This window comes from Triticum urartu, chromosome 3 (assembly GCF_003073215.2).
Source record: "Triticum urartu cultivar G1812 chromosome 3, Tu2.1, whole genome shotgun sequence".
Taxonomy (NCBI): Eukaryota; Viridiplantae; Streptophyta; class Magnoliopsida; order Poales; family Poaceae; genus Triticum; species Triticum urartu.
This window is the reverse complement of record NC_053024.1, coordinates 7,701,965-7,715,953: the sequence shown is the minus strand read 5'-3', so window position 1 is coordinate 7,715,953 and position 13,989 is coordinate 7,701,965. Positions and strand designations below refer to the sequence as shown.

Below are 13,989 nucleotides of genomic sequence, written 5' to 3'. Positions count from 1 at the left end.
TTCAAACCCTGCTTGCTGAACTAGGTATAAATCATTCTTCTGTTGCACGATTATGGTGTGACAATATTGGTGCTACTTATCTGTCAGCAAATCCAGTGTTTTATGCAAGAACAAAGCACATTGAAGTAGACTATCATTTTGTTCGTGAAAGAGTAGGCAAGAAGCTATTGGACATTCGTTTTATTCCTACTAATGATCAAGTTGCAGATGGCTTTACTAAAGCCTTGTCATGGCGCGAATTGGAAGAATTCAAGAACAATCTCAACTTGATAAAGTTGTGATTGAGGGGGCGTGTTAAAGTATGTATTATAGGATGTATACGGTGTACATATAAACCATATACATGTGTGGGCATGTGCGTGTTGTATTCAGGTAGTTAGGATATGTTTAGGTTGATCTCTATCCCTTGTATAGATTATGACTTGGAGATCAATCCTACAACAACCTAACTACCTAAACCCTGTAATCTCCTGTGCCTATAAATAACACGCAACACGTCCCTGCTAAGGCATACGCTTAACCCATCTTTACAGTCATATGTTATTGATTTTACGCTAAGATTTCTTCAAGCATTTTTTTGTCTTTTTTCTTTTCTTTCTTGCTTGATTGACTCATTTATATGTGCAATAACTAGGCCCTGGACAGACCCTATAAATATACTTCATTAAGATTTACTCCTCTATTTACTTCTTTATTATTTTGGGGATCGGCGTGAGATGCCCTAACTAGCCCTAACTATCCAAGTCGTACACAACTATGGCATATACAGTATATACAAGCCATGCACGATACGTTCCTAGACTAATGACCCGACAACCTTGATCGCACTGAACCCTAATCGGACTCTCAACCAGGAAACCACCAAATAAATACTAGGCTCACGTATTGGCCTACAAAGCACTACACCTTCCTGATCCAAACACAATTTGAATACAGTTTGTCTAATTCACATCTATATGTTTTTTAAGGATGTCACATCTAACCTCCCACAAGTATATAATGCATCAACAAGAAACAAAAAAAACTAGGATAAAAAAATAGACCACAAACAGAGTGAAAATCAGCTTAGATATGACATAACTATGTCATATCTAGATGTGTCCTAGACAGACATTTGAATAAGTTGGATTTTCTCCGCCGCCGCCACCGCACAAACTGCAGCGATGGAATCATCGGTGCCAATGGCTGTGTCGACGTGCACCTCCGAGACGGCGACGGGCAAGCACGTGTTCAGGATCGCCGACTACCATATACGCAAGGGTTTGGGCGTCGGCGAGTACATACAGTCCGCCACCTTCGCCATCGGCGGCTACGACTGGCGTGTTCGCTACTACCCCAATGGAGCCATATTCCCGGAGTGCAGCGGCTATGTCTCGGTCTACCTCGAGCTCCTCACCAGGGACGCCAAGGTCAGGGCGGACTACGAGTTCAGGCTCATCGACTCGGGTAGAGCGCCACCGCCGTCGCCAGTGACACATCTGTTTACTAACAAGTACAACACAGTCGACCCGGATGAAGCTCCTGCTAACTATGGAGCTCCCAGGTTTATGAAACAGCAGGAGATAAAACCGTACCTGCGGGACGACTGCCTGGAGATTGAGTGTGAAGTCCTCGTTATCAATGCTATAACAAAACTTGAGGTGCAGGAGGTGCCGCCCTCGGACCTGCCGAATCATCTCAGAAAATTGCTGGATGGCAAGAGAGGAGCATATGTGACTTTTGAGGTTAAAGGCGAGGTTTTCTCTGCTCACAAGATTATGCTCGCCACGCGATCGCCGGTCTTCGACGCTCAACTCGATGGACCCCTGACAATTACTAACATGATTCGGACGGACTTTAAGCATCGATACGAGTGATAAAATCTCATCGTAGTCAGCACCTTGAACTTGTCGAAAACCTTTTGCAAAAATTCAAGCTTTGTAGATAGTGACACTACTATCAGCGTTCGTCTTCCTCTTGAAGATCCATTTATTCTGAATGGCTTCCCGATCATCGGGCAAGTCAACCAAAGTCCATACTTTGTTCTCATACATGGATCCTCTCTCAAATTTCATGGCCTCCAACCATTTCGTGGAATCTGGGCTCATCATCGCTTCCTCATAGTTCATAGGTTCGTCATGGTCTAGTAACATGACTTCCAGAATAGGATTACCGTACCACTCTGGTGCGGAACGTACTCTCGTTGACCTACGAGGTTCGGTAGTAACTTGATTCGAAGTTTCATGATCATCATCATTAACTTCCTCACTAATTGGTGTAGGCATCACTACAACTGATTTATGTGATGAACTACTTTCCAATTGGTGATGAGGTACAATTACCTCATCAAGTTCTACTTTCCTCCCACTCACTTCTTTCGAGAGAAACTCCTTCTCTAGAAATGATCCATTCTTAGCAACAAATATCTTGCCTTCGGATCTGTGATAAAAGGTGTACCCAACAGTCTGCTTTGGGTATCCTATGAAGACACATTTCTCCCATTTTGGATTCGAGCTTATCAGGTTGAAGCTTTTTCACATAAGCATCGCAGCCCCAAACTTTAAGAAACGGCGGCTTAGGTTTCTTGCCAAACCACAGTTCTTACAGTGTCGTATCAACGGATTTAGATGGTGCCCTATTTAATGTGTATGCAGCTGTCTCGAATGCATAACCCCAAAACGATAGTGGTAAATAGGTAAGAGTGATACGTCTCCAACGTATCTACTTTTCCAAACACTTTTGCCCTTGTTTTGGACTCTAACTTGCATGATTTGAATGGAACTAACCCGGACTGACGCTGTTTTCAGCAGAATTACCATGGTGCTATTTATCTGCAGGATCAAACATTCTCGGAATGACCTGAAACTTCACGGAGACACTTTTCAGAAAATAAGAAAAATACCTGCCAAAGATGAAGGCCAGGGGGCCCACTGTCTTGGCACGAGGGTGGGGGCGCGCCTGCCCCCCTAGGGCGCGCCCCCTACCTCGTGGGCCCCCTGTTGCATCTCCGACTCCAACTCCACCTCCATATATTGAGTTTCGATGAGAAAAAATCAAGGAGAAGAAATCATCGCGTTTTACGATACGGAGCCGCCGCCAAGCCCTAAAACCTCTCGGGAGGGCTGATCTGGAGTCCGTTCGGGGCTCCGGAGAGGGGAAGCCGTCGCCATCGTCATCATCAACCATCCTCCATCACCAATTTCATGATTCTCACCGCCGTGTGTGAGTAATTCCATCGTAGGCTTGCTGGACGGTGATGGGTAAGATGAGATTTATCATGTAGCCGAGTTAGTTTTGTTAGGGTTTGATCCCTAGTGTCCACTATGTTCTGAGATTGATGTTGCTATGACTTTGCTATGCTTAATGCTTGTCACTAGGGCCCGAGTGCCATGATTTCAGATCTGAACCTATTATGTTTTCATCAATATATGAGCGTTCTTGATCCTATTTTGCAAGTCTATAGTCACCTATTATGTGTTATGATCCGTTAACCCCGAAGTGACAATAATCGGGATACTTACCGGTGATGACCGTAGTTTGAGGAGTTCATGTATTCACTATGTGTTAATGCTTTGTTCCGGTTCTCTATTAAAAGGAGGCCTTAATATCCCTTAGTTTCCGTAAGGGCCCCGCTGCCACGGGAGGGTAGGACAAAAGATGTCATGCAAGTTCTTTTCCATAAGCACGTATGACTATATTCGGAATACATGCATGCCTACATTATATCAATGAACTGGAGCTAGTTCTGTGTCGCCCTAGGTTATGACTGTTACATGATGAACCGCATCCGGCATAATTCTCCATCACCGATCCATTGCCTACGAGCTTTCCATATATTGTGCTTCGCTTATTTACTTTTCCATTGCTATTGCTATCATCACTACAAAATACCAAAAACATTGCTTTTACTACCGTTACCTTTTGTTACCGTTGTCACTACTATCATATTACTTTGCTACTAAACACTTTGCTGCAGATATTAAGTTTCCAGGTGTGGTTGAATTGACAACTCAGCTGCTAATACTTGAGAATATTCTTTGGCTCCCCTTGTGTCGAATCAATAAATTTGGGTTGAATACTCTACCCTCAAAAACTGTTGAGATCCCCTATACTTGTGGGTTATCAAGACTATTTTTTGGCGCCGTTGCCGGGGATCATAGCTCTATTCTTTGAGTCACTTGGGATATATATCTGCTTATCATTATGAAGAACCTGAGAGATCCAAAAACCAAGATCTATCCCTCAACTACGAGGGGAGGTAAGGAACTGCCATCTAGCTCTGCACTTGATTCACCTTCTGTTTTGAGTAAGCTTGCGACACCTACACCTTCTTCTGCTATTCGTTCTGATATGTCGCATGTTATTGATGATGCCACTTCTGCTATGCATGATATTTATGATGAAACTACCTCTATGCCTGATACTACTATGCCACTTAGTGATTTTCTTGATGAACAACTTGCTAGGGCTAGAGAAATTGAAAATATTGAATCTGATGATACTGATGAAAGTGATGATGAAGAACCACTTGCTATTCCTAAGGGTTATGTATTTGATCAAGATGCTTCTTTAGCCATTTTAGCTTGCAGAAATAGAACTGAACTTAAAAAATTATTAGCTAAATGGAGTAAGCAATCCCTAAATGATAGAATGAAACCTGGCCCTGCTTTGGCTACTTCACCTATCTTTGTTACTGATAAGGATTATGAATTCTATGTTGATCCTGATATAATTACTTTGGTTGAATCTGATCCTTTTCATGGTTATGAATCTGAAACTGTTGTGGCACACCTTACTAAACTGAATGATATAGCTACCCTGTTCACTAAAGATGAGAGAACTCACTACTTTTATATCCTTAAAATATTTCCGTTCTCATTAAAGGGTGATGCTAAGATATGGTTTAATTCTCTTGATCCTGGTTGTGTGCGTAGTCCCCAGGATATGATTTATTACTTCTCTGCCAAATATTTCCCTGCTCATAAGAAACAAGCTGCTTTAAGGGATATATATAATTTTGTGCAAATTGAAGAAGAGAGTCTCCCACAAGCTTGGGGGAGGCTTCTCCAATTACTTAATGCTTCGCCTGATCATCCTCTTAAGAATAATGAAATACTTGATATCTTTTATAATGGACTAACCGATGCCTCCAGAGATTACCTGGATAGTTGTGCTGGTTCTGTTTTCAGGGAAAGAACACCAGATGAAGCTGAAATTCTATTGAATAATATGTTGACGAATGAAAATAATTGGACACCTCCAGAGCCAATTCCTGAGCCTATTCCTAAACCAACTCCGAAGAAGAGGGGTATTCTATTTCTCAGTCCTGAAAATATGCAAGAGGCAAAGAAATCTATGAAAGAAAAGGGTATTAAAGCTGAAGATGTTAAGAATTTACCTCCTATTGAAGAAATACATGGTCTTAATTTACCGCCTGTTGAAGAAACATATAACCTTAATCCTTTACCTATCGAAGAAACTCATGGTCTTGATAACCCGACACAGGTAGTAAAAGTAAATTCTCTCTATAGATATGATAAAGCTATAATCCCATTTACTAAAATTGCTAGCCCATGCTTAGATGAGTTTGACAAATTTATGGCTAAGCAAGAAGATTTTAATGCTTATTTTGGTAGACAATTGAAATAAAATTCAAATATGCTTGGACACTTGGGTGATTATATGGATAATGTCAAAGGTGAACTTAAACTTATTAGTAAACATGCTTCTATGCTTACCACTCAAGTAGAACAAGTACTTAAAGCTCAAAATGATTTGCTCAATGAATTGAATAGTAAAGATAATGATTATGCTGTTAGAGTGGCTACTAAAACTAGTAGAATGACTCAGGAACCTTTGTATCCCGAAGGCCATCCTAAGAGAATCGAGAAAGATTCTCAGAGAAATAGTATAGATGCACCTAGTTCTTCTAAAAAGAAGAAAAACAAAAATGATAGGACTTTGCATGCTTCTAGTGATCCTATTGTTGAAACACCTGAGAATCCAAATGATATTTCTATTTCGGATGCTGAAACTCAACCTGGTAATGAACCTGAAACTAGTGATAATGTTAATGATAATGTTCATGATGATGCTCAACCTAGTAATGATAATGACATAGAAATTGAATCTGCTGTTGATCTTGATAACCCACAATCAAAGAATCAACGTTATGATAAGAAAGACTTTGTTGCTAGGAAACATGGTAAAGAAAGAGAGCCTTGGGTTCAGAAACCCATGCCCTTTCCTCCCAAACCATCCAAGAAAAAGGATGATGAGGATTTTGAGCGCTTTGCTGAAATGATTAGACCTATCTTTTTGCGTATGCGATTAAATAATATGCTCAAAACAAATCCTTATGCTAAGTATATGAAAGATATTATTACAAATAAAAGAAAGATACAGGAAGCTGAAATTTCCACCATGCTTGCTAATTATACTTTTAAGGGTGGAATACCAAAGGAACTTGGAGATCCCGGTGTACCAACTATACCATGCTCCATTAAAAGAAATTATGTTAAAACCGATTTATGTGATCTTGGAGCCGGTGTTAGTGTTATGCCTCTCTCTTTATATCGTAGACTTGATTTGAATAAGTTGACACCTACTGAAATATCTTTGCAAATGGCTGATAAATCAACTGCTATACCTGTCGGTATTTGTGAGGATGTGCCGGTTGTAGTTGCAAACATTACTATTTTAACGGACTTTGTTATTCTTGATATTCCCGAGGACGATAGTATGTCTATTATTCTTGGAAGACTCTTTTTGAATACTGCAGGGGCTGTTATTGATTGCACTAAAGGCCATGTCACTTTTCATGTTAATGGTAATGAGCATACGATACAGTTTCCGAGGAAACAACCTTAAGTTCATAGTATCAACTTTATTGGAAAAATTCCATCGATTATATTTGGAGGTTTTGAATTTCCTCTTCCTACTATCAAGAAGAAATATGATATTCTTATTATTGGGGATGTGCATATCCCCGTTGAGGTAACATAATGTTATTCGAAATTTCTCCGGTTCCATGTTATTCGGAATGAGTTCGTTAACAAGACTTGATCAACCTTGTTAGTGGATTTCTTTTGATGATCATGAGATGGATGAAACTAGAAGGCACAACCTTCTGTACCCAACTTTTACTTTCTGTTATTTATATTAAATAAAATAAAAATAAATATTTGTGTGTCTGTTATCCGATTATCCGTGCAATATAAAAATACCTCAAAAACAAAAGTTCTCCAAATGCCCTGAAAATTAAATATGAATTTTTCTAGAATACTTAAGGATTTATGGAACAAAGAACACACCAGGGGGGCTAACCACCTTGCCACGAGGGTGGAGGGCGCGCCCACCCCTCTAGGACTCGCCCCCTACCTCGTGGGCCCATGGTGGCCCTCCTCCACTTATTCCAGCACCCACACACTTCATCTTCATCCCCCAAACACGAAAAACCAGCTCAAACTCGAGTCCAAGCTCATTTTGCTGCCATTTTCGATCTCCTTGCTCAAAGCACCTCTCACAAAACTGCTTGGGGAGATTGTTCCTTGGTATGTGACTCCTCCATTGGTCCAATTAGTTTTTGTTGTAGTGCTTTGTTCATTGCAAATTTTTGCTGCTTAGGTGACCCTGTTCTTGAGCTTGCATGTCAAATTTATATGGTCAAAAGTAGTTTTGATGCATGATATAGGCCCTAGGCACTTGTAGGAGTAGTTTCTATCAATATTATTGAGTTTGGTTTACTTTTATTTTGAAGTTACTAAAAATTTCAGAATTTTTCAGAAAATGATGAGGAGACTTTTGAGGGGCTCATCGAGTCAAAGCTCGAAGGAAAAGGCACCGAAGCCTAAGTATAATCTGCCTCGCACCACGGAGGTTCGGGCGTGTGAATGGCCTTCCGAGCCTTTCTTAAGAGCAACCGGGATTTATGAAGATTTTCATGAGTTAGCTCAGACTGCAGGCCTTACCGCTTTCCTCCACGACCAACGCGATCAGTATCTCTTGCTCACAAATACCTTTGTGCAAAACTTTAATTTTCATTCTAGGAACTCACCACCTACGGTGGAATTTCATTTATATGATGAGCATAAGGAGATGTCACTTTATGATTTTTGTTGGATTTGTTTAGTCCCTTTTGGGGGCAAGACAGAAGAACCACATCGTGCTGATGTGGAGGGATTTATTGACACTTTCACTGTAGGGGAAACAAGGAAGGTTTCTGATGCACGAATCACTAGCATACACATTCCTGTTTTACGTTATTTCGCATTATTTGCTAGTCGTTGCTTAATTGGTCGCGGGAACTGGAAACCTTGTTGGAAATATGCCCTAGAGGCAATAATAAAATGGTTATTATTATATTTCCTTTTTCATAATAATTGTCTATTGTTCATGCTATAATTGTGTTATCCGAAAATCGTAATACATGTGTGAATATATAGACCACAACATGTCCCTAGTAAGCCTCTAGTTGACTAGCTCGTTGATCAATAGATGGTTACAGTTTCCTGACCATGGACATTGGATGTCATTGATAACGGGATCACATCATTAGGAGAATGATGTGATGGAGAAGACCCAATCCTAAGCATAGCACAAGATCGTGTAGTTCGTTTGCTAGAGCTTTTCTAAGTGTCAAGTATCATTTACTTAGACCATGAGATTGTGCAACTCCCGGATATCGTAGGAGTGCTTTGGGTGTGCCAAACGTCACAACGTAACTGGGTGGCTATAAAGGTACACTACAGGTATCTCCGAAAGTGTCTGTTAGGTTGGCATGAATCGAGACTGTGATTTGTCACTCCGTATGACGGAGAGGTATCTCTGGGCCCACTCGGTAATGCATCATCATAATGAGCTCAGTGTGACTAAGTAGTTGGTCACGGGATGATGTGTTACGGAATGAGTAAAGTGACTTGCCGGTAACGAGATTGAACAAGGTATTGGGATACCCACGATCGAATCTCAGGCAAGTAACGTACCGATTGACAAAGGGAATTGAATACGGGATTGATTGAATCCTCGACATCGTGGTTCATCCGATGAGATCATCGTGGAATATGTGGGAGCCAACATGGGTATCCAGATCCCGCTGTTGGTTATTGGCCGGAGAGTTGTCTCGGTCATGTCTGCATGGTTCCCGAACCCGTAGGGTCTACACACTTAAGGTTCGGTGACGCTAGGGTTGTAGAGATATTAATATGCGGTAACCCAAAAGTTTTTCGGAGTACCGTATGAGATCCCGGACGTCACGAGGAGTTCCGGAATGGTCCGGAGGTAAAGATTTATATATAGGAAGACCAGTTTCGGCCACCGAGAAAGTTTCGGTGGTCACCGGTATTGTACCGGGACCACTGGAAGGGTCCTGGGGGTCCACCGGGTGGGGCCACCTATCCCGGAGGGCCCCATGGGCTGAAGTGGGAAGGGAACCAGCCCCTGGTGGGCTGGCGCGCCCCCCTTGGGCCTCCCCCTGCGCCTAGGGTTAGAAACCCTAGGGGTGGGGGCGCCTCCACTTGGCTTGGGGGCCAAGCCACCCCCTTGGCCGCCGCCCCCCCATCTAGATGGGATCTAGAGGGGCCGGCGCCCCCTGGCCCCTATATATAGTGGAGGGGAGGGAGGGAAGCCGCACCCAAGTCCCTGGCGCCTTCCTCTCCCTCCGTGACACCTCTCCCTCTAGTTGGTGCTTGGCGAAGCCCTGCCGAGATCCCACTGCTTCCACCACCACGCCGTCGTGCTGCAGGATCTCCATCAACCTCTCCTCTCCCATTGCTGGATCAAGAAGGAGGAGACGTCTCTCCCAACCGTACGTGTGTTGAACGCGGAGGTGTCGTCCGTTCGGCGCTCGGTCATCGGTGATTTGGATCACGACGAGTACGACTCCATCAACCCCGTTCTCTTGAACGCTTCCGCTCGCGATCTACAAGGTATGTAGATGCACTCCTCTTCCCATCGTTGCTAGATGACTCCATAGATTGATCTTGGTGATGCATAGAAATTTTTTAAATTTCTGCTACGTTCCCCATTAGTGGCATCATGAGCTAGGTCTATGCGTAGTTTTGATGCACGATTAGAACACAAGTTGTTGTGGGCGTTGATTTTGTCAATTTACTTGCCGTTACTAGTCTTATCTTGATTCGGCGGCATCCTGGGATGAATCGGCCCGGACCGACCTTACACGTACGCTTACATGAGACTGGTTCCATTGACTGACATGCACTAGTTGCATAAGGTGGCTAGCGGGTGTTTGTCTCTCCCTCTTTAGTCGGATCGGATTCGATGAAAAGGGTCCTTATGAAGGGTAAATAGAAATTGACATATCACGTTGTGGTTTTGGCGTAGGTAAGAAATGTTCTTGCTAGAAACCTATAGCAGCCACGTAAAAAACTTGCAACAACAATTAGAGGACGTCTAACTTGTTTTTGCAGCATATGCCGTGTGATGTGATATGGCCAAAAGGATGTGATGAATGATATATGTGATGTATGAGATTGATCATGTTCTTGTAATAGGAATCATGACTTGCATGTCGATGAGTATGACAACCTCCAGGAGCCATAGGAGTTGTCTTAATTTATTTATGACCCGCGTGTCAACATAAACGTCATGTAATTACTTTACTTTATCGCTAACCGTTAGCCATAGTAGTAGAAGTAATAGTTGATGAGACAACTTCATGAAGACACGATGATGGAGATCATGGTGTCATGCCGGTGACGACGATGGTCATGGCGCCCCGAAGATGGAGATCAAAAGGAGCAAAATGATATTGGCCATATCATGTCACTATTTGATTGCATGTGATGTTTATCATGTTTTACATCTTATTTGCTTAGAACGACGGTAGCATAGATAAGATGATCCCTCGCAATAATTTCAAGAAAGTGTTCCCCCTAACTGTGCACCGTTGCTAAGGTCCATTGTTCCGAAGCACCATGTGATGATCGGGTGTGATAAGTTCTAACGTTCGCATACAACGGGTGTAAGCCAGATTTACACACGCAATACATTTAGGTTGACTTGACGAACCTAGCATGTACAGACATGGCCTCGGAACACGGAAGACCGAAAGGTCGAACATGAGTCGTATAGAAGATACGATCAACATGAAAATGTTCACCGATGATGACTAGTCCGTCTCACGTGATGATCGGACACGGCCTAGTTGACTCGGATCATGTATCACTTAGATGACTAGAGGGATGTCTATCTGAGTGGGAGTTCATTAATAATTTGATTAGATGAACTTAATTATCATGAACATAGTCTAAAATCTTTGCAATATGTCTTGTAAATCAAATGGCCCACACTAATGTTGTCCTCAACTTCAACGCATTCCTAGAGAAAACCAAGCTGAAAGACGATGGTAGCAACTATACGGACTGGTCCGGAACTTGAGGATCATCCTCATAGCTGCCAAGAAAGCATATGTCCTTGAAGCACCGCTAGGTGAAGCACCACCCCCAGCAAACCAAGACGTTATGAACGCTTGGCAGTCCCGTGTTGATGATTACTCCCTGGTTCAGTGCGGCATGCTTTACAGCTTAGAACCGGGGCTCCAGAAGCGTTTTGAGCAACACAGAGCATATGAGATGTTCCAAGAGCTGAAAATGGTTTTCCAAGCTCATGCCCGGGTCGAGAGATATGAAGTCTCCGACAAGTTCTACAGTTGTAAGATGGAGGAGAATAGTTCCGTCAGCGAGCACATACTCAAAATGTCTGGGTTGCACAACCGCTTGTCTCAGCTGGGAGTTAATCTCCCGGATGATGTGGTCGTTGACAGAATCCTTCAGTCGCTCCCACCTAGCTACAAGAGCTTTGTGATGAACTTCAATATTCATGGGATGGAAAAGACCATTCTTGAGGTATATTCGATGCTGAAATCAGCGGAGGTGGAAATCAAAAAGGAACATCAAGTGTTGATGGTGAATAAAACCACTAAGTTCAAGAAAGGCAAGGGTAAAAAGAACTTCAAGAAGGACGACAAGGGGGTTGCCGCGCCCGGTAAGCAAGCTGCCGGGAAGAAGCCAAAGAATGGACCCAAGCCCGAGACTGAGTGTTTTTATTGCAAGGGAAGTGGTCACTGGAAGCGGAACTGCCCCAAGTACTTAGCGGACAAGAAGGCCGGCAACACCAAAGGTATATGTGATATACATATTATTGATGTGTACCTTACCAGTACTCGTAGTAGCTCCTGGGTATTTGATACCGGTGCAGTTGCTCATATTTGTAACTCAAAACAGGAGCTGCGGAATAAGCGGAGACTGGCGAAGGACGAGGTGACGATGCGCGCCGGGAATGGTTCCAAGGTCGATGTGATCGCCGTCGGCACGCTACGTCTACATTTACCTACGGGATTAGTTTTAAACCTCAATAATTGTTATTTAGTGCCAGCTTTGATCATGAACAATGTATCAGGATCTCGTTTAATACAAGATGGCTACTCATTTAAATCCGAGAATAATGGTTGTTCTATTTATATGAGAGATATGTTTTATGGTCATGCCCCACTGGTCAATGGTTTATTCTTATTTAATCTCGAACGTGCTGTTACACATATTCATAGTGTGAGTACCAAAAGATGTAAGGTTGATAATGATAGTCCCACATACTTGTGGCACTGCCGCGTTGGTCACATTGGTGTCAAACGCATGAAGAAACTCCATGCAGATGGACTTTTGGAGTCTCTTGATTATGAATCATTTGACACGTGTGAACCATGCCTCATGGGCAAAATGACCAAGACTCCGTTCTCCGGAACAATGGAGCAAGCAACCAACTTATTGGAAATCATACATACTGATGTGTGCGGTCCAATGATTGTTGAGGCTCGCGGTGGCTATCGTTATGTTCTCACCCTCACTGATGACTTGAGTAGATATGGGTATGTCTAATTAATGAAACACAAGTCTGAGACCTTTGAAAAGTTCAAGGAATTTCAGAGTGAGGTTGAGAATCAACGTGACAGGAAAAGCAAGTTCTTGCGATCAGATCGTGGGGGAGAATATTTGAGTCACGAATTTGGCACACACTTAAGGAAATGTGGAATAGTTTCACAACTCACGCCGCCTGGAACACCTCATCGTAATGGTGTGTCCGAACGTCGTAATCGCACTCTATTAGATATGGTGTGATCTATGATGTCTCTTACCGATCTACTGTTGTCATTTTGGGACTATGCTTTAGAGACTGCCGCATTCACTTTAAATAGGGCTCCGTCGAAATCCGTTGAGACGACACCGTATGAATTATGGTTTGGAAAGAAACCAAAGATGTCGTTTCTAAAAGTTTGGGGATGCGATGCTTATGTGAAGAAACTTCAACCTGAAAAGCTCGAACCCAAATCGGAAAAATGCGTCTTCATAGGATACCCTAAAGAAACTATTGGGTATACCTTCTACCTTAGATCTGAAGGCAAGATCTTTGTTGCCAACAATGGATCCTTTCTAGAGAAAGAGTTTCTCTCGAAAGAAGTAAGTGGGAGGACAGTAGAACTTGATGAAGTGTTGCCTCTTGAACCGGAGAGTGGCACAGCTCAGGAAAATGTTCCTGAGGTGCCTGCACCGACTAGAGAGGAAGTTAATGATGATGATCATGAAACTTCAGATCAAGTTGCTACTGAACTTCGTAGGTCCACAAGGACACGTTCCGCACCAGAGTGGTACGACAACCCTGTCCTAGAAATCATGTAGTTAGACAATGGTGAACCTTTGAACTATGAAGAAGCGATGGCGGGTCCAGATTCCGACAAATGGCTGGAAGCCATGAAATCCGAGATAGGATCCATGTATGAAAACGAAGTATGGACTTTAACTGACTTGCCCGATGATCGGCGAGCCATAGAAAATAAATGGATCTTTAAGAAGAAGACAGACGCGGATGGTAATGTGACCATCTATAAAGCTCGGCTTGTCTCTAAGGGTTATCGACAAGTTCAAGGGGTTGACTACGATGAGACTTTCTCACCTGTAGCGTAGCTGAAGTCCGTCCGAATCATGTTAGCAATCGCCG

The 13,989-nt window shown here is 42.8% G+C and overlaps 1 protein-coding gene across 1 annotated transcript; it reads left to right on the top strand.

Annotated features, from left to right (window-relative positions):
- Positions 1 to 1,181: 1,181 nt before the first annotated feature.
- Positions 1,182 to 1,805, top strand: LOC125549622 (BTB/POZ and MATH domain-containing protein 1-like; the record flags this gene model as incomplete). Its single annotated transcript, XM_048712974.1, has 2 exons — positions 1,182 to 1,318; positions 1,400 to 1,805. Coding segments are annotated over exons 1-2 (543 nt in total), but the record flags the coding sequence as incomplete, so codon positions are not given.
- Between the last annotated feature and the right edge of the window lie 12,184 nt (positions 1,806 to 13,989).